The sequence below is a fragment of the Chlorocebus sabaeus genome, chromosome 21, assembly GCF_047675955.1.
Source record: "Chlorocebus sabaeus isolate Y175 chromosome 21, mChlSab1.0.hap1, whole genome shotgun sequence".
NCBI classification, from domain to species: Eukaryota; Metazoa; Chordata; class Mammalia; order Primates; family Cercopithecidae; genus Chlorocebus; species Chlorocebus sabaeus.
The window spans coordinates 90,696,121-90,718,298 of NC_132924.1; the positions used below are offsets into that span (position 1 = coordinate 90,696,121).

Genomic DNA, 22,178 nt, shown 5'->3' on the forward strand with positions numbered 1-22,178 from the left:
AATGGACCAGCTATTTAACAAATGATCCAGCTTGGAAAATTTGAGATGGATGAATCTCCAAAATCTCCATTTTTTAATCTATGAGGGCAAGTCATATATAACCTTTGATTTTGCCTTTACAAAAATGTTAATACAAATCGTGGCATATAAAATACAGAAAGAAACCTGCACTAAAATAAAGATTTCAGGATTTACTATAGTTTCCTGAGCTTGTTCTTATTAATCTTTTTAATAATATGCCTTTTATGTAGCTGCGGCTGGAAACCACGGTACCATTTTACTATTTGGAATTTCCTCATTTCTTCAAAGTGCTTTCCACATTTTTGTTTAATAATGTATAGTAACATTGCAAAGGGAGGGGGCTTTTAAACAAAATCCTCCAAAGAATTTTTGAAAAATCTTTTTAAAAATCCTCCAAAGTGCAATTTCCACAGGTTTATGGTCCTTTCCTAGAAACATTAATATTCAAGTTAAGGCCTTCCCCAACCACCCTACCTAAAGTAGGAACCTGCCTGTAATTTTCTTAGTACAGAATTTCATCACAGTTTATAATTATTTTCATAGTGTGTTCTCCTCACCTGTCTAGCAGATAAGCACCCAGTCATCAAGAGTTACCTACAACTATCCGAGTTTATATATGTAGTCTCACTGAATCCTGACAATCATGTTAAGATAGTTCTTTATATGCCATTAGTTAGAGTAGTAAACTGAGATTTAAAGAACAGCAATAAATTTCCTAACTTCACACAGCCAATAATGGCAGTCTGGACTTTGGTTCCTAAGCCCTGTGTCAGAACCACAGAATTGCCTTAACAATGCATCTAATAATCTGGCAAAATCCTCTAGTCATAGTTAAGGGATCATAATCAATAGAAAACTTCAACACACTTGTAATGTGACAAATTGTTAGACTTAATATGCTAGTAGACTATTCATTTTAATATAGGTACTTTCTGTTAATTGATTCTTAGGAGCATTTCAGTCCCATGGGGAATTTAATAAAAGTGCTACTTCTGTCAAAGGAAGAATCAAGGTCAAATCTCTGACTCCAGACTGAAGAATGGCAGGAAACCAGAGCCCAGTTTTAGTTCTACTTCCTGCTGTGGGCCTGACCAGCTTTCAGAACTCCGCACACATTGTTCCAGCTCCCTACTTTAGCTTTATCATCATCTACAGGGCCCCATGGCGTAATTCACCTTTACTCCTCCAAAATTTCCCCCAAACAGTTTTAAAGTAGGCTTTATCTATAAAACTTTTTATGACTATAACTCTCCCTAATAACAATAAACTACCAAATAATCAAATCTGGTTAACATAAATGTCTAAAGACTGAAATTATTTTCCTGATTTTGGAAGATTCACTACTCCAAATTTACATGGGGTATATAGATTAATAAATGCATACACGTTTCTATGTATGCATGCACAAATATATACATATACATACATGCACACCTGTTCAAACAATCCATAAATATCTTGGGTATATTTTAAAGGTTTTTGAAGGCTACAAAGTACAAAACAATAACTGAGCCTCACAGTTTTATTGAACCCATGGGCTTCTGAATCATTGCTAGTTCCAGAAATAGCCTACAAGGGAGAAAAATATCTTTTGTGGAAAAGCAGGACACTTGGTAACAACCAATAGTTCTATCCAAAAAAAGTTGAAAAGTAAGGGGATATTTCTGATATCTGCGAGCATCCCCAGCATCAAGTTGGGGTCAGGAAAATAATAGAAACTAAAAAAAAAAAAAATCCTAAATTAGCCAGGTGCAGTGGGCCACGCCTGTAGTCCCAGATACTGGAGAAGCCACCTGGGGAGGGTCATCTGAGCCAAGGAGATTGAGGCTGCAATTCAGCCATGTTTGCACCACTGCATTCCAGCCTGGGTGACAGGGTTTGAGCCACTGTCTTGACAACAACAACAAAAATTCTTTCCCTGGCCGGGTGCGGTGGCTCAAGCCTGTAATCCCAGCACTTTGGGAGGCCGAGACGGGCGGATCACGAGGTCAGGTGATCAAGACCAGCCTGGCTGACACGGTGAAACCCCTTCTGTACTAAAAAAATACAAAAAACTAGCTGGGCGAGGTGGCGGGCGCCTGTAGTCCCAGCTACTCGGGAGGCTGAGGCAGGAGAATGGCGCGAACCCGGGAGGCGGAGCTTGCAGTGAGCTGAGATCCGGCCACTGCACTCCAGCCCGGGGGAGAGGGTTTGAGCCACTGTCTTAACAACAGCAACAAAAATTCTTTCCCTGCCTCCTCCAATGTCCTCTCCACACATGTAAACCATTACCACACAAGTGCCTTATTGTAAAGCACACATGGATTTGTGATATAGTTAGCTTGCTGTGGCTGCGAAGCATATGACTATTATAATCTCTTCAGGAAGAAGTCTGGGTCTCTCCTGCAGGCAATTATTTCCAGTATCACTGGGAAAAGCTATGTTCTCCAGCAGAAAATCTGAATGGTGAGGGCAAACCAAAAAAAAAATGGTGAGAGACTGCTCATCTTCTCATGAGGAACTGAAATAGCCCAGCATGGACTCTGGAGGAAGAATGGGTCCGGGGAGTGCAACACAGCTGTACTTCAAAAGCCAAATTAAGCAGTTCTCCAACTTTCTAGTCTCGGGACCCCTTTATGCTCTTAAAAATTATTGAAAACACAGAGATTTTGTTTATGTGGGTTACAGCTATTGCTAGTCATCTTATTAAAACATAAAACTGAGAAATTTTAAATCAATGCATTATTTTTAAAATACTTATAAATCCATTTGTTAAATAACATATTTATGGAAAAAAGCACTATATTTTCCAAACCTAAATAAGTGAGAAGAATGGCATTGTTTTGTATTTCTGCAAATTTCTTTACTATCTGGCCTCACAGAAGACATCTGGAGTCTAGTATCTGCTTCTTCATCTGAGCTGTTAAAAAAATCATCTGTCATTGTAGCCTCTGGAAAGCTCCAATGTATACATATGGGAGATGAGAGTGAAAAAAAGAAAATAATGTTTACTATTATTAAGAAAATTGTTTTGAACTTATGGGCTACTTGGTAGGGTCTTGGGTATCTTGAATCCTGGACCATACCTTGAGAGACTAGGCTCTATTTTCTTTTTTTTTTTTTTTTTTTCCTTTCATCTCCATCCTTTCATTAAGCCATTTGGAACATTTTAGCCTTGTATCAGCTTTGCTATAGAGGACGAAGAGTTTTATATATATGTGTGTGTGTGTGTGTGTGTAATATATATAGATATGAAAAGTTAAATATATACATGAAGAGTTAAATATATATGAAGTTATAGTTTTATATATATATATATATATGAGAAGAGTTTTATACACACACACTCACACACACTCACACACACCAGAAAGTTAATGAAAGTACAGCATCCCCCACACATCAAATCCCAATATGGTGGTTGCCTCGGGACCCAAAGGGTCTTCCCCGTACCTCTCCAAAGATAAAATTAGTCTCAGATAGAAAGCTATGACCTTTCAGTTAAATCTCTTCTCCCCCCTCAGAAATCGTGTGCATAGGAATGCAGGGGAATTAAATAGGTGTGATGAACACATGATTAAACAGGCAGAGACACTACTGACTGGTGTCATCAGATAAAAGATTACTTCTCTTTTTCATGATGGCTGAAAAAGATGAGGTACCAAAAAGAATGGAAAGTCAAAACATAAAAGAGAAAAAATGGAACAGTAACAACCAGAGGAAGTTGCCATCAGAATCCACAATCAGGACAGCAAACATCAGGGATGCTACTAGAAACACACTAGAACCTAGAGACAAAAGAAACAGCAGTTCCCTGGCTTGGGGGAGAGCATGAGAGAGACGCTTGGAAAAAGGGACACCTGGGTTGAAGCCCAGTTTCTCATAAGCTCTTCCAGGCTTCATGGCACCACACTAACTACTAACCACTCTACGTACTATAGGGTTAAAAAATAGGTTAATAATAGAGGAAATTGGTGGAGGGGGGCACATGAGAACCCTCTCTACTTTCTACTCAATTTTTCTATAGAGCTAAAACTGCTCTAAAAAATAGTTTTTTTTTTTTTTGAAACAGAGTTTTGCTCTTGTTGCCCAAGCTGGAGAGCTATGGTACAATCTTGGCTCACTACAACCTCTGCCTCCCAAGTTCAAGCAATTATCCTGACTCAGCCACCTGAGTAGCTGGGATTACAGGCACCTGCCACCACGCCTGGCTAATTTTTTGTATTTTCAGTAGAGATGGGGTTTCACCATGTTGGCCAGGCCAGTCTTGAACTCCTGACCTCAGGTGACCTACCCACTTTGTCTTCCAAAGTGCTGGGATCACAGGCATGAGCCACCGTGCCTGGCAAAATAGTCTTGCATTAACAAAAAAGAAAAGAAGATCCATCACTGTAAAGTATAGTAAAGTAATCCAGGGTTCATAGAAATATATATACTCAACCAACAACAGAAGTAGGTAATGTGTAAAAAGTGTCCTCCCCACTGACTCCAGTTTCATCTATGGAAGAAGAAAATAGAGATAGAAATAATGTATTCACCTAAAACCAGAAAATGGATATTTCTGTATAACACAAAAAAGACAAAAGCAAGAAATTATTTCTATGTGTATATAATATTCATTAATCTAAACTCCTTGATATAAAGATGCATCTATATTTAACAAGGAAAATTTGAAGTCAATCTAAATATTTTCATTCAGCAAATACTTATTGAGCCAGGTACGACAGAGCAGTGAACAGAATAAAATTCCTGCCTTCATGGAGCTTATATCCTAGTGGGAAAAGTAAAACAAACAATAAACACGTAAAAATACATAATATAGTCAGCCCTCTGTATTCATGGGCTGGGAATTCACACGCACACATTCAACTGAGGATCGAAAATATTTGGGGACAGGGAGAGAAGAATGGTTGCAATCTGTACTAAACATGTACAGACTTCTTGTAATTATTCCCTGAACAATACAGTATTAACAACTTTTTACATAGCACTTACGTTGACTTAAATATTATAGAGAAAATTTAAAGTATATAGGAGGATATGTGTAGGTCACATGCAAATACTACGCCATTTTATATCAGGGCATCTGTGGATTTCAGTGTTCCAGGGGGTCCTGAAACCCATCCCCACTGATGCTGAGGGATGACTACCTATCAGATAGTGATAAATGTATTGGAGCTAAATAAAGCAAGAAAAGATGGAGATTGCATGTGGTGTAGGCAGGAGTGCCCATTTTAAATAGATGGTCAGAGAAAGCCTCACTAAGATGACATTTCAGCAAACATCTAAAACGGTGAGGGAAGGAGCTACAGGTCCATTTAGGAGAGCTTTCCAGACAGAGAAAACAAACACAAAAGCTCTAGCAGGGAACAGGCAAGGGGGCCAGTAGGGCTGCAGAAGAATAGGAATGATGCTAAGAAGTGATTCAGAAACATAAGGGAGGTAGATTATGCAGCCTTGAGGTCACAGAAAGGCCTTGGCTTTTTAACTCCGAGCAAGATGGTGGCCACTGAAGGCTGTGAGTTGAAAGGGTGACATGATGCCACTCTTGTTTTAACAGGATGACTCGATGGCTATGGAAAACAGAAACTGGAGTGGGGCAGCTACACAAGTGGGAGGACCGGTTAGGAAGGTATTAAAATAATTCAGACAAGAGGGTTGCAGTGGGCAGAATAATGGCCCCCAAAGATGTCCACATCCTAATCCCGGGGACCGGTGAATATGTTCCCTTACATGGCAAAAGGGATGTTGCAGACGTGATTAAAGATCTCGAGATGGGAAGGCTATCCCAGATATGGGCTGGTCAAATGTAACAGCAAGGGTCATCATAAGAGGGAGACAGGAGCCTGGGAGTCAGAGAAAGAGGCATGATGAGAGAAGCAGAAAGGAGAGAGAGACAGGGACAGACAGACTCTGCGGGAGGGATAGATACTAGAACATGCTACTCTGCTGGCCTTGAAGAGGGAGGAAGGGACCATAAGCCAAGGAATGCAGCCAGCTTCTAGAAGCTGGAAAAGACAAGGAAAAGGATTCTCCCATGGAAACTCCAGAAGAAATGCAGCCCTGAAGACTCATTTTAGACTTGTGACCTCCAGAACCTGCAAGATAATAAATCTGTGTTCTTTGTAAGACAGGACGTTTGTGATAATTTGTTGTATCAGCAATAGGAAACTATTACAGGTTGGGGTCAGTGGAGACGGAGTGAAGCAGTAGGATTTAAGGTATATCCTATCCCTAGAGACAACAAAAAGGACCAACAGGAGGACATGGTGAATTTAAAGTGAGGGCAGTCAGCAACACTGGATGGGTTTTCTCCAGCCTTGTGCAAGCCTATTGGTGTGAGCGTGAGGTAGGCAGAGAGTTTAATTTCACCAGCACCAGGGTTTTGCCAAGTGAGGACCAAGGGAATTGGGGGCATTTGCAAAGGAGGAACTGCAGCAATAGTTCATGGGGTCTAAGATGGGTAAGGAGATGTCCAAAAAATGAGGTTTCAGTAAATAAATGATACACAGTGATTGAAAATCTCAAAGTTGAAGAATAGCTAGGGATATATTCGCTCACAATATATTAAGAATGTAAACAGGCTGCACAAATTACTGTGTAGAGCATGTTCCCATTTTTGAGAGATCTGTATTATATGTGTTCATTAATGCAGAGAAAAATGGTTACTTCTGAGTGATGGGAAAATTTCCTCTTTTGGGTCTTTGAAGATATTCAATGAAGAACATTTATTACATTAATAATTAGGAAAAAAGGTATGTTAAATAGCACAACTATTAAAATATCTTGCAGATTATATCATTTAAAATTGTACCTACCTAAATTACACATTTCAGGCTGCCCTAAATTCCAGCAGGCACTACCAGGGCTTATTAAGATGACACAGGTTTTTATAAGCAAATACATTTGACTGGGCTGTGCTTCTCTATGGAGGGTTTTCAAACTTAAAACATTACCAAAGGATATCCACAGCAAGGGTTGTGGTTCAGCCAGTACACATCAAGATGGTGTAATGAATGTGATCTGTCCTGGTATTTTAAGCATCCTTTCTGACTTACTGCTGCCTGTGTGGTTTCTGTTAAATTTTTTTTTTTTTTTTTTTTTTAAGATGGAGTATCACTTTGTCACCCAGGCTGTAGTGCAGTGGCGCGATCTCAGCTCACTGCAAGCTCCGCCTCCCAGGTTCACGCCATTCTCCTGCCTCAGCCTTCCAAGTAGCTGGGACTACAGGCACCTGTCACCACGCCCGGCTAATTGCTTGTGTTTTTAGTAGAAACGGCGTTTCACCGTGTTGGCCAGGATGGTCTCAATCTCCTGACCTCGTGATCCACCCACCTCGGCCTCCCAAAGTGCTGGGATTACAGGTGTGAGCTACCGTGCCTGGCCCTGTTAAATATTTTGAATACCATCCCTACTAATAGCTAATGGAAAAACAGCTGATGACAGAATATAGAAGAATAATAAGGTTTTGGTTCTTCAACCATGTGAAATACTGTATAGTCAAGAAGGTTATAATTTATTAACACTAGAAACACTAAAAATAGTTAAAATGCTTAATAAGAAATGAGAAATACAAAACTGTTGTATAACTTGTTTACAATTATGTTATGGTGTTAAGTTTATGGGTAAACCTTAAAGTCAGTAATTTAACAATCAAAGGATATATGTTTCCATTAAGGAAAGGAAGTACAACTTTCTGGTACATAAAGAATTAGAACTCTGTTATTAGTGAGAAAAAATAACCTATGGAGAGAGACTAATCCCACATAGACCCAGAGTTATTGTTCATGCACCAAAAGAAAAATTAAAAAAAGAAATATACTTTAAAATATCATATAATGCTATTTACACAGTTAAGAAAAGGATTAAGGAAGAAACATTTGAACTGCCTGTAATCAAATTGTTGTATTTTACAAAACTGTTATAAACTCAATTCTCATAGTTATAATTACTAACAAAAATGTTAAAAGTTGTTCCATTATTATTACTATCTAACCACCTTCATTCCTTAAATGTATCAAGATCTAAAAACTGGCTTCTTAAACATTGTGACTTTTTTCCTTAAGCTAATATTTATATAATTTAATGTCACCTTGTAACTAAAATATATATACACACACACACACACACTCTCATGTTAAAGGGCCGCTTAACTTGTTATGAAGAAAAAATGGTAGTGAATGTTTACCAGAAGTTACACTTGGTTAGTTACAATGTAAAGAGAAATTGACTTAGAGACAATTTTGAGACTGTTAAGAGACAGCACAGAAAGAGCAACAATGCCCTGCAAAAATCCACATTCAATTCACCAACAGGAAGAGGAGCTAAATAACAAAATTTTAGATTACAGGGTTACCAACATGCTTCTAACATTTTAAATCATTTCAGGGGCATCCAGAAAAAAAAAAAAAATGCACAAGCTGGTTTTCAAAGCAATGAAAAGTGGGACAATAAAGAGAGCTGGAAAGTCCAAAAGCAAAAACACAGAAAACTGGGCCGGGCATGGTAGCTCATGCCTGTAATGCCAGCACTTTAAGAAGCCAAGACTGGCAGATCACTTGAGTCCAGGAGTTCAAGATCAGACTGGGCAACATGGCAAAACTCTGCCTCTAATAAAAATACAAAAATTATTAGCTGGGTGTGAGGTGCATGCTTGTAATCCCAGCTACCTGGGAGGTTGAGGCAAGAGAATTGCTTGAACCAGGAGACAGATGTTGCAGTGAGCTAAGATCACGCCACTGCACTCCAGCCTGGGCAACAGAGCAAGACTCCAAAGAAAAAGAATGTTCTAAACTGAAATAAGTTGATTAGAGAAAATAACTAGCCAAATTATTTTGGGGCTATAGAAAAATATTATTTACTGTCAACTACCAGTACTTAAACTATTAAGAACTATATATTCATAAATTCATAACATAATTTGTGTTATAAGCAGTCATTATACATTCTGACAAAGAGTGTTATAAGCCAAAATTATTTGCATTGATATAACTATTTTCCATGCTTTTGTTCCATGTTCAAATTTTTATAGATCTTCTTTGCCTAACTTTTTTTTTTTTTTTTTTTTTTTTTGAGATAAGAGTCCTGCTCTGTCACCAGGCCAGAGTGCAGTGGTGCAATCTTGGCTCACTGCAATCTCCACCTCCCAGGTTCAAGTGATTCTCCTGCCTCAGCCTCCTGAGTAGCTGGGACTACAAGCATGTGCCACCACGCCCATCTAATTTTTGTATTTTTAGCAGAGACAGGGTTTCACCATGTTGGCCAGGATGGTCTAGATCTCTTGATCTTGTGATCCACCCGCCTCGGCCTCCCAAAGTGCTGGGATTACAGGCATAAGCCACCACGCCCGACCTGCCTAACCATATTTGAATACTCATTCAGTCTAGAAAACATGTACATAAAATGATTAAATAAGGAACAATAGCAAATGTTATATCAAACTGGCAAATGGTTTGAAGGTCACACAGCCCATCTGCTTCCTGAGATGATCTGCTGAAGATCCAGTTCATGGCAGACCACCCTGCTGTGGTGCCCATCCCTCTCTAAATCCCACTGTCTTGCCCACGCCTCGCCACCCCACCTGATTACTTCCACCCCAGCTACTTTGCCCAAGCATCCTGCCTCTCACTTACGTCAATGAATTTTGGCACAAGCACCCATTTATACCCAACCATTTCAGTTTTAGGTTGATATTGTGGAACACATGACCACACTACCCAATACCTCCAATTTGAGGAGGCAGAGAAGAAAAACTTTAGAGACCAGTATCAGGAAAAGTTTCCCTCCCCTGAGCAAGTAATTGCTACAGCTTTTTTCTACCTTATAAACAACAACAAATCATGGGTAACTCAAGCTGCTCCTATTTTATTTTCTCTTTTAGTTGATTCAGGAAACTTAGGACTCTAATCATTTGCTCCAACCCAAGAGCTCAGCTTCTGGTTTACGTACTGGGACTTAAGTAAGATTTCATTAGAAGAAGAGGTCTTATTATTAAAAGGTTTGTAAACCACTGTTCTAGTCCCTAATTTTTATAGACTTGCATCTTCCCATTTTGCTGTTTTTCTTCCTGTAAACCACTTCAATTCCTATGTGAAACCATTAGAGGTGTAAGTGAATAATTACATCAACTGTAATAGCAATCAGTTGATTGCATACAATTCTTAATGTCTTAATAATTCATGTTTTATTTTAATCCAACAGTTCAAGAAAGCTCCTTTAGTGCTATTTCCACAGGTTTCTTTAAGAAAGTTTCCAGGCTGAGTCACTTTGAGGCACTTGCTGATGGCTTTTGAAAAAGCTGTCCTGAGAAGAGCCACTGCCTCTTTTTCTCATCAAGTAGATGGGCAAAAGAAAAAGACTAGACCAATTTGGTGGCCATCTTGCTTACTGAGCAGAAAGCCTTTCCAGCCCTGACACCTAATCAGCATCAGCGATTTCACCGCACACCCTGATGTGATGTTACACAAATACACCAGCTTTATGAGTGACCATCCTTCGGATCAGCGGTTCTCAGATTTCAGCATGCATCAGAATCACCCAGAGGACTTGTGGAAACATGGAATGGAACACTTTGCTTTATCCCCAGAGTTTCTGAGTTAGCTGATCTAGAGTAGAGGTTCTAAGAATTTGCATTTTTAATGAGATGAAGCTGATGGTGCAGGTCTGGAAACCACACTTGGAGAACAAAAGCCTCAGATCATTCAATTTTCCTGCTTGATAATCTTCAGGGACTCTGCACTGCCTATCAGGTTAAGCACATAAATGCTTCAGCTTGGCTTTCAAAACCTCCTGGATAGAGCCCATTGGAACTCCATCAGTCCATACCCCTGTGCCTTCATCCATTACCTCCTCACTCTGCCCAGAGCACACACACATCCTGTGCTCTGGCTCTTTCTGATCAGAACACACTTCTTCTCACTGTTCTATTCATTAAGGTACTCATTCTTCAAAAGACTGCAAGAATGCCACCTCTTCCCAGAAGCTATCCATAATTCATCTTCATTAGAACTCTTTTCTCTGGGCTTTACTAAAACACTTACACAAGCCAGCTCTGCATTATAATTAGTAGCTATTACCTAGCTCTCTTCCACGAGATTATATAGAAGAGTAGTTAAGAAGATGTATTTGTAGGTAGAAAGACCTGGGTCCAAACTTTGGCTTGGCACTTAACTGTGTGACACAGAACACTTTCCTTAACCATGAGCCTTAAAGTGAAATAACAACAGTAACTACTTCCAGGGATACTCATGAAGGTTAAATGACATAATCCACATAAAATACTAAATAGCATGCCTAGCAGTCAGGGCTCAGCAAACAAGGGCAACTATTTCCTAGAGGTTTTAGAACATCCTCCAATTCTTCATCATTTCTCCCGTGTCAGGTTTATGTCTCTTCACCTTGAATCTGAGTTCTGTGACTGCTTGATTAATGGAATATACAATAGCCTCCCCTTATCTATGGGGAATATGTGCCAAGACTCTTAAGTGCATGCCTGAAACCACAGATGGGACCTATATACATGGTTTGGTTCAAGGCTGCAGTGTGCTATGGTCGTGCCATTGTACTCCAGCCTGGTTGACAGAGACCCCTTCTTAAAGCAAAACAAAACAAACAAACAAACAAACCACCTCTATAGTCATTGGTACAAAATAGTCATACTGCTTTGTAATTTCAAGTAACCAAAGAATGACAGGTAAATAAGAGAGACTAATAGTCACTTTGAAAAGCAAGAAATTCATGAGGCCACCATCTGCATATAAGGAGAGATCAAAAGGAGACATGGCAAAGTAGCTGCACAAAATAAAACAACTTTGAGGGAGCTGCACAAAATCCAGGGAGACCTAAGCAGGTGGGGACCAAACAAGAGAAACATGGTTATTTTTATTAGATATATTATAAATATTAATATTTTGCAAATATTTTGTATTCTTACCTTGGCCCTATTATTACACACCTCTCCACAGTGGGTCTGGGAAAAATACCGTATCAGTCATGGTACATAATCTTAACAGCCCAGTACTTTTCCATTGTCGCACTTATCACAAATGGAACTTATTATGGTTAGTGTTCTTTACTAGACAATACATTTTAGAAGTACCAGGACTATTTAGCGTACACTCTTTTCCAGCACAACACCTGATATGATAAATATACACTGAGAAAATATTTACTAGGTGAATGTTGAACAGCTAAGCACTAAAAAGGCCATTGGAAGAACCAGAACAAATGCCTGATTTAATTGAGCATGAATTCACATGGAGTGTAGACACAATGTCCTTAAAAAACAAAGTTTCTACCTTAACGCAGGAATTGCATTAGGAACAACTATTTGCTGTCACCAGTTAGAAAATAATGCACTCTTAAGCTTGGCATGGTGGTACACGCCTGTAGTCCCAGTTACTTGGGAGGGTGAGGTAAGTGGAGCTCTTGAGCCCAGGAGGTTGAGTCCAGGTTGAGCAACATAGCAAGACCCTGTCTCTATTTAAGAAAAAAAGAAAATAAAACGGAGAAAGAAAAGAAAAAGAAGAGAGGAAATAAAGGAAAATAATGCACTCACGCTGGAGGAGATAATTTTATTTCCAATCTCTCCTGTCTATTTAAGTCCTGTTAATACCCCTCCCCCCCACACACAACAAATTACCTACATTTAGAGCCATCACCCAGAATTCAGAGCTTCATGGAACCATACTTTAATTAACGTCAACTGTAATTGCTTCCTCAGATTCCTTCTTTCCCTTTTACTGTCAATCTATTTCCAAAAGTGGTTAACATAATCTCCCTTAAACATTGTTTTTATCACATCTGTTTCCTACCTCAGAGCCTACAGTGAATCTCAATTGTCAACTGTCTGAAATCTAAACTTATTAAGAGTTTAACATATTCACAATATCTATTAAGAGTTTCTAAAGCTCTTCCATTAGTTGTCCTACCTACAGTCCACCAAACCAAACTCACAACTTGTTACTATTCCGATACAGGCACAAAAACACATGGAACCTCTGATGGAGCCAAGCAGACATGATGGAAGGCTGCTTCTCAGTTACACCAGTCAAGTCTCATTATTTTGTCAAGAAACTCCAGAAGGAAGCCCAATACACTTTTGAGACTTTTTATGAAAAACGTATTCCCAGGCACTCATGGAAAGAGACTCAGCAATAGAAAATCATGAACTCTTAAGTTAACTTGTAGGGATTACTTAAAAGTTTGTCTTAAAAAAGACAAATCTAACCTAATCTAAAACTAGATTCTGTTGATTCAGACTTCATGAAAGGAAACCTGAACTTTCTAACAAGGCCAATGACACATCTGCATTTTAATATATCAATTACTTAAAATACTGAACTCTTCCTAGGTAGTGCCTCTATCATGACCCTGGCTTACATAATCTACCCTCACAAATTCACTTCAACTTTTATTGATTGGAAAAAATAAAGAATTTTATAATATCAAGGAAATCCATACAACAGCCTTTCATGGAAACCAAACCAAATTTCTATTTAAGGACTCAATTTACTACCTGCTGATGTTTTGCAGATACAAAACAAAAAACAAAAAACAAAACAAAAAAAAGATCAAATATGAAAACTAAAAGATGTACAAATTTAAAAACAAAATGCAACTATAAGAGACAGACTTAACGACTGAAATATGCAAAGATGGTCAGGGTGGAAAGAGCAGTTCCTCAGTAATTGTGTCCTCGTGTATTTCAGAAATCTCCATCACTTCCCTAAACTCAGGTCATGCGGCATTCTCACATGCACCAGCATGTTCCCTGTCATCCAGAGGATGACAGAATCATATCCCAATTACAGAAAAGTACAAGCTTTTAGTATGATAATTAATAAGAAGGACACATTAAAAACCAATGATGTTCTTCTACATTATCATTCTTGCCATTCAAAAGGATCTTAGAAACCTTCAAGGCTTTACTTCTGTTTATAATGACCTGTGCTCAATCGCAAGGGAAGAGCAAATGAATGATTAAACATAGAAGACTAACAATTTCTTTGTAGCTTCAATTTCTGTGCAGCTTTTGAAATTTACAATTGATTACAGGTGTGTAGAAATGGTCTGAGACTTCATAGCAATTAAAGTAAAGAATCCATAAATGACAACTTTCAGCTCTAGGAGAATGCTTAGTTTCATTAATGTTGTCTTTGGGGGAGAGACACGGTGAGGGCTAAGGTTAGGAGTCAGACAGAAAATGGCAAATATCCTATTAGCTTTACTTTCTCTGTTCCTAAAGTAGGGGTACTACCACTGATCTCAAGAGATTTCATAGGGATAAGAAATAATGCCTATGAAGTGCCTGACATATAACCAAAACCTAACAATATTAAGCCCCATTCGATCTCCACCCCCTGCTAAAACTCTAGCTTGTTGTAAACAGCAGTTAACCTCAGGATTCCCGCAAAGCATGAGCCAAATGGAATTACCCTTGTCTTGATTTTGGCTTGTTTACTGCCTAACCCACCATCATGGGATGGATGAAGGTGGCTGTAGAAAAGAAATTGTTTTAGTTTAAAATGATAAAACCACCCTCTTCTTTTTTCATTTTTTTGTTTACTTTTAACTGGTTGTGAAGAGGTGGTTGCAAACAGAATTATTTATGCAAAGTTGAAAATAATGCCACACAAAATTCAAAAATTTACATAATAAAGATCATGCTGCACACTGTATGAGCATACTGCTTTAGAACCTTGTTTCCTCTTATAATCAAAACAAAGAATTCATCATAAAGGTGGCAAAAGAAATTTCTGCAAAAACCCATGACTTGTAGCTTAGCCACCAAGTGTCACAACGAGGTGGCTAAAATGTAATCAGAATGCCTCAAAGGAATACCTTGTATTTTCAGATCACATGGAATTCTAAAAATGAATTGCTAATTAGACTGACAGTACCCACAATTGTGATCATGTTCAAAGTGTACAAAAATATATTCCTTGTTTCATCCTATTTGTAACCCTGATTCTATCCTGCACCAGAACAGATCAAATGGTATGTGGGAGATTGATCTGGGAAAAGCCTCATCTTTAGTTTGTTCTCCTTACATATATCTTGATAACTTATTAATAATCAGCAGGCAGATGCTACACAGTTACTTCAGTTGCTTATTATATGGGCTAGAAATGGTGATCATAAACATTTGGCTTTCACGACCTCATCACCTTAATTTTCTAATATATGGAAAAGCAACGTTTTGCATGGTATTCTATATTTTGTTTGTTTTTTACTAATGGTAAATGTTTATCAGAGAAAAAATTGACCAGAAGTAAAGAATCAAAGTTGCTCATTTCAGTGTTTGTCCTCCTGGAACAAATACAATGCTACTTAAAATTCATCGGCTATTTCTTCTTTCTGAAAACTGATTTGCTAGCAGAAACAACACGAAATCTGGTCAACACCCTTCTTCCTTTCTCTGGCATGGCACAAAAGCGTTATCTCAACGGACGGGAAAGGAAACTTAAATTAATTTATGTTTTCATAAATTCAGCTCTGCTCAGCAAATTAATTCATTCATTAATTATAATGAACAGCACAAAAAGGGTATGTTTTGGTCTATCAAATGCCTGCATTCACAGGAGAATTTTGAAATACAAAAGACTGCATGTTTTACTTAGCTGAAACCAATAAAAAGCCAGATTGTTATTCTTTTATCAGGATTTAGCAGACATGTCATATGAGGAAAACATTCACAATGCTCTGTAGCACACTCTGTAGCTGTTTTTAAAACTAGAGTGGGACCATTCTTTTATTTAAAGTGATTGTCTTTGTTCTATGTCAAGATTCTAGCACTGAACCATACAACTATAAAGGCTTTTTAATTTGAAAAATAAGGCGTTTAATTTCTGCATAAGAAACTGTAATTCAATTTTAAATAGTAAAATATGTAATACATTTTGAAAGTGTCCTGAAGTTGTTTAAATGGGCATTTTCAGAATACTTTTAGTTTAAAGGTATACTTTTTCAAGAAAATCATTGTATCATTATGCAACATATTTGAATAGAGTTTTTACATTTATTTTCAGCAAAAAGATTTTTCTTTTTTTTTCTTTTCTTTCTTTTTTATTTTTGAGATGGGGTCTCGCTCTGTTACCCAGGCTGGAGTGCAGTGGCTTGCTCTTGGCTCACTGCAACCTCCGCCTCCTGGGTTCAGGCAATTCTCCCGCCTCGGCCTCTCAAGTAACCGGGATTACAGGTGTGTACCACCACACCTGGCTAATTTTTGTACTTTTAGTACAGATAGGGTTTCACCAGGTTGACCAGGCTGGTCTCGAACTCCTGACCTCAAGTGATCCATCTGCTTCAGCTCCCCAAAGTGCTGGGATTGTAGGCGTGAGCCACCGAGCCCAGTCTGAGATACATCTTATAATCACTGGCAAATTCAATCTGCCTGTCCCAAGGCAAGGGCTCACTGTTGCACGTGGGTGGGCTCAGTTCTATAGAGAGGATGGGGGTCAACCAGCTATCATCGCAGGTAGACTGTTTGCATTAATAGCCATAAATACAGGGACCTCATCCCAAATTTGCCTGCCACCATGCCTGGCTAATTTTTGCATTTTTAGTAGAGACAGAGTTTCACCACATTGGCCAGGCTGGTCTTGAACTCCTGACCTCAAGTGATCTGCCTGCCTCAGCCTCCCAAAGTGCTGGGATCATAGGTGTGAGTTGCCGTGCCTGGCCAATTTTAGCAAAATCAGTTTTAAAAATAGTCCTTCCTTGACTAGCATTACCTCCTTAAAGCAGCGTTTCCCAAGCAGCAGCAATGTGGTCCCCCATGGAGAGACCCTGTTGTCACAGCTGAAGAGTTGCCACTGGCATCTAGTGGGTAGAGACCAAGGATGTCGCTAAATATCTTACATGTACAGGACAGCTCCCCACAAACAGCAAAAAGTAAAATGGTCCCAAATATCAACAGTGCTGAGGTTGAGAAAATCTGCTTTAAAGCAAAATTACTTAAGAGCTTTAAATTTTATTTTTAATTTTGAACCCCATGAATAGCCAAGTTTTTGAAAAGGAAGATCGTTCTAGGCAAACTCAATATACTGAGTCACGGTCTGAGAAAAGTAAAACTTAGGCCTAGATGGCATTACACAGAACATTAATTTTAAATATATAAAGTCAAGAAATACAATTTTCTAAACAGCTACAATTTTGGCATAATACATCTTGACTTATACGTACTTCAAAGTTTATTTTTATGCCTGCTACATAGTAGGTACTCATCAAATCCTTATTGAGGAAGGAAGGAAGGAGGGAAAGATCTATCTTCCTATATCTTAGCCCAGGATATTCTGAAAGATAATATTGAAATCAAGATAGGACCCCTCCCTCTTGGACTTCAGCAGGTTGTTAATGTTTTCCCAAGTCCTCCCTTCTTCCATAGTACTACAGTGTAGCCAGCTAGCCATGGCCATTTTCCAGGCTCCTATGCAACTACAAAAAGTTGCATGTCTATGAAAGGCCTCACCGATACACTGTGTGCACTCTGCAGAAGAAAGACCATAGTTAGAGGAAATGCTTGCCCTTCATTTCCCATCTTTCCCCCTTACCATATATTGGGATGCGGAGCTGGCACTGATCCTGTTTCAAGCACGCTGATGAGGTTAAGTCCCTAAGAAGAGTAGTAAAACAAAAATAACCTGGGTTGTTGAATGACCACTTGGCATGCAGCTGACTCTCCAGCTGGGATCACTCACCTCCAGATTGTCATGTGAGAGAAATGACCTTATTTAATCTACTGTATGTTGAGTCTCTTTCTTACAGCCACTTGTACAAGGCAATTCTATAACTGACATTGTCCTGTGTTACTGGGGTGATAAATGCATTCTACCTGAAGAAATGTTAAACTGGATAATTTTTAAACATGACAATGCAAATAATAATTGAAAGTCTAGATTATATAGTTACTTTATATGAAGATTAGGAGGAAGAATTGCCATGGGTTTATTATGGTCAATCTCAGTTATCCAATCTAAAAGGAAAAAGGCACAGAAGAAATCTGAAGATAATTGCCAAAGGAATTCATTGTTTAAACGATATTTATGTAAACTCATGCTAATGATAGCAGGCTAGGCCCTGTAAAATGTAGGCTTAAGCACATAATTTGGACTTTTAAAATTTTATAGTTATAGCATTTTCATCTAGTTATAGCATTCTCATCATCTTGACTTTGTCTCTCTTTGACTAAGATACCTGTAAGAATACCAGTAGCAAGAGGAAAAAAGAAATAAAGGCCAGAAGACTCCACAAAGTAAACAATTAAACTTGAATCACGGATTTCTGTATGAATTGTGTACTCAGATTTCGAATAGTCAATTAAATTTAATTCAGAAGCTTCTGTGCCTATCTTGGTATTCGGAAAATGCGGCTGCTTCTCTTTGGGCACATTCTTTATTGAACTACAAAGTATTTTTCATTCGGTTTTATCTGAATGTATCTATTTGTTCAAAGATTTATTCCTACTCTATGTGAATATGGAGGAATTGTTGACAAACTAAATATTTCCCATGAGAATCAATTAAAATATACTTCACTTAATCAGCTTTATGCAATTCAGATTTTTCCATCAATATCGCTCTTTTTAAAAATTAATGTCTTCAATACTGTCATGGACTATTTTTACTAGGAAATATCTATACCTTAAATATATGAAAATAGCAAAGGTACCAAGATATATATTGCAATCTCTTAATATCTTCCCCATTCCAAATTATATTTATGTATTGTTTTGAAAAGTCCGTTGCCATTAATTCAATGATGTATGCAATTTTTAATAACTTGAAATCAAAGCATCAAGATAGCATAATTTAAAAAGTAAAATAGCTTCATCTGAAATATATGTTTAAAGATTTAAAATTCTAAAGAATTTGAACATCTCACAACAAAATCATTTCTAAATGTAATAAAGTTCAGTGTACAAATTAGGTATCTTTATAATTTATATATTAAATTCAAAACTATTTACTATTTTCAGAGGAATATTAATTTTGGCTGAAAAAAAAAACCAAGATGCACTTCCTTTACAGTTGAATAGCAGCACACTGATTACCGAGTGAGGAGATTTTGATTCTTGATTTAGGAATAAATTGATCTCATAATGTAAAACAAAATTAAAATGACACTTTCACAGCCTCTCTCCTTCCCAATTTCTTTCTGGGGCATTAGTCACTCAGCTACATTCCACCACTACAGGAAAAGGCAAACAGATGACACACTGGGACCGTGAATGTCCCAGGGAACATTCAATCAGTAAATCACCACAGTGAGTCTATGATGGCTACCACAGGTATGTGAAGACGACATTATTATCTATTGTAAAAACAACAATCCTCCAAATAAAGAAATCACAATTCTGAATTTTAAGCCAAAAAAGTTTTAAGAATCTCCATATACACCGAGTTCCACATGGGAGGCTGTGTGAAAATGAACTGGAAGCTCTTATGCATGCCATATCTGTGGCCTTCGATAAGTCAGAAGTCTCCAGGCTTTTTTGTTTGATTTTATCTATACAAAAAGGAGACTGGTCTCAGCCAGTGGTTCTCCACAGGAGCAGTACCCTAGGATGTGTTTTGGAAACGGACTAGAATTTTTTATTTTCACAGTGACGGGCACTTAGGGGAGGCAGGGCAAAGATGTGGTTCCTTTCCACACATCCAGGAACTGTGCCGTGTTCTGTCAGGTTCAAATATTTCTGTTCATTCCTTTCACTTGAACCTTCTAGATGACCAGGTTAGAGAGTAACTCCTTTCTACTTATTAAACAAGTCAATTTAATTTTTAACAAACTGAATTTTCCAGGGATTCAACTCCTGTGTATGTGTGTACTTTTGTTTGCCACTTTTCTAAGTCATTCACCATTTCAGAAAATCACCTCGCCCACCACAAATCTGCTGACTCAGAGTAAACAACATAGCAGGATGGGATCAGGATTCTTTTGCAACTATTATATTCATGTCAATGCCATGAATAGGTTCAAATAGCCACGTGTTTGTTTTATCATGTCTTTCAGTACAGTCATGTCTGAGCATGTATATATTGAGCATATCATATTTTATTTTAACTATTTTCCTGCTATTTTTGTATTGGTTTTAACAGAACCTACTTATACATGCAACTTCTCCACAAATTTCATTGCAGGATAGTAAGAAGGTGATAAAATATTTTATGAAAAGGAGACATCACATCTGATAGGCAAAACACTGATCTACGACATCATCTAAGGCTCCCCGTAATTCTAACATTCCTTGATTCTGTGAAAAATGTCCACTCGGCAAGTGCTGATTATTAGCAAGCTTTTACCTCTACTCTTACATTTCAACATTTCCAAGTATTGCAATTAAATTAAAAAGAGAAATACCTGTGGTCGCTAAGGTGATACATAAAAACACCGACTTCATTAAACGTTCAAACATTGATGTTAGTGGGGAATTCCATAGTGCTGATGCCTTTCACAGGTTAACACAGGACCAAAAAAAAAAAAAAAAATCTAAGGCACAGTTGGAGCCCTTCACTTCTATCTGACCACAACAGGCTATACTCCTGGCCTCAGCAGCTGACTGTGCCCTTGTTCTGTCCTTGGGCTAAGGGGCACATATGTTAGTTATATGCTGCCTCAGCATCTCTCCCAAAAATTTCATTCAGGAAAATATACATCTGCCAGTAACAAGATGTTCTAAATGTGGAACAGGATGAACATAACCAAACTGCAAATGTCTACTTAGCAGAACTTGTCATTCAAAAGGCAACACCTTCAACTCAATATTGGCTTGCTGACAGTATAACTATACTACCATTTTTCTGTGGCAATTTGTTCCTGCAATCAAATTGAGGCATAATCATTACATCTGCTATGCTAACTTCTGGTTTATGAAAATACATTGAAGACATGACTTCAGGAGCTATCTCTTCTTCCCACACAACTGAGTTCTCCCCATGTCTACCTTCTCCATTATTATGTCTGACCGTCCAGCACTACCGCCTCCCTCCTCTACCATATAAGCTCCTGTCACAGGCAACAACGTGTTAACATTCCACAGATTTTCATATGTACATTAAATTAAACTTCCCAAGACAATGTTTGGGGAAACAATTCCCTGGTGAAATAAGATAAACCCATACCTAATAAATATAGCCTTCTTGGTCAAATGACCAAGAGCCAAAAAGATAACTAATTATATACAAACTATTAAACAGAAAAGAGGGACAAAAACAAGCACCAAATTCTGTTTGATCTACATACCAAAACAAATGCAAGATCCAGAACATTCAATCAGAAAACTGTATCAAGAAAGTCTAATAACCATTGCTTTTTCAAAAAGAAAATTTTATTGAGACATTTAAGTAATAAATTCTTTGTAAGCAATTACAGAAATATTTCAAAATTACTGAAAGATCAAAAAAATTAACACTTTGAAGGCATGGATAAACATTTACTTTTTAACTCATGAGTTTCTAAAAATAAAATAATAATTTTTATAGGAAGAAAAAATATATATTACCAGCAATCTTTTTTATAAACCTCAACTTTTCCTCACTGCCCTCACATACATGCAGGATACCAAATCAGCAATTTTCTGAAAATGCGTGTTTCTAACCAAATAAACATGTGAAACATAAAAGGATTTCTGAACGAGTACAGCTGACTCCTCAAGTTTCCCACATTACACAGTCTACTCTCAGCTCCCAGCACTTCAATGACCATCTGACTTCAGTGTTTGTTTGGGCTTATAAAGGTTATGGGTTAGTGTTTGGGGTGAAGAGCACATTTTGACCCGATGTAACATTTTATATCTATTTGATTCAAAAATTAAGAAAAAGAAGGTTTGCCAATGACTCTTTGAAAAAAGCAAATGACCCAGCATGGAGACCCAGTCCTGTGTCGCTCTTACCCGCAGGGCCTCGATGACGAGGTCTCTGGCCTCCAGCTCCCCTTCCATCACGCTGAGGAGCATCCGCAGCTCGGATTTACTGAGAGTATCCACATCAAACTCTTTTTTCTGTAACACATAAAAAAACAAGGCAATGAAAAATCTTTTCCTCAGGAAGACACACACATCCTAAGAGTTATGCAATGGATCATTTTTATCCCAGTGGCTCAGCAGATCCAAGAGGCACTGGGGTACTATTTGCAGCAGACAATCTATGCCCTGACCTTCTAGGAGGAGAGGTAAAAACTAT

General features: G+C 38.1%; 1 protein-coding gene across 4 annotated transcripts in view; it reads right to left on the reverse strand.

The window, feature by feature from the left end:
• The window catches only part of CTTNBP2 (cortactin binding protein 2), a 163,211-nt gene that overhangs the window by 129,266 nt on the left and 11,767 nt on the right, over positions 1-22,178 (reverse strand). For all 4 annotated transcript variants that reach the window (XM_007982696.3, XM_073009300.1, XM_073009301.1 and 1 more), the window contains exon 2: positions 21,890-21,997. In XM_007982696.3, the coding sequence (XP_007980887.1) occupies positions 21,890-21,997 (108 nt within the window). The remainder of the gene's footprint in view (positions 1-21,889; positions 21,998-22,178) is intronic.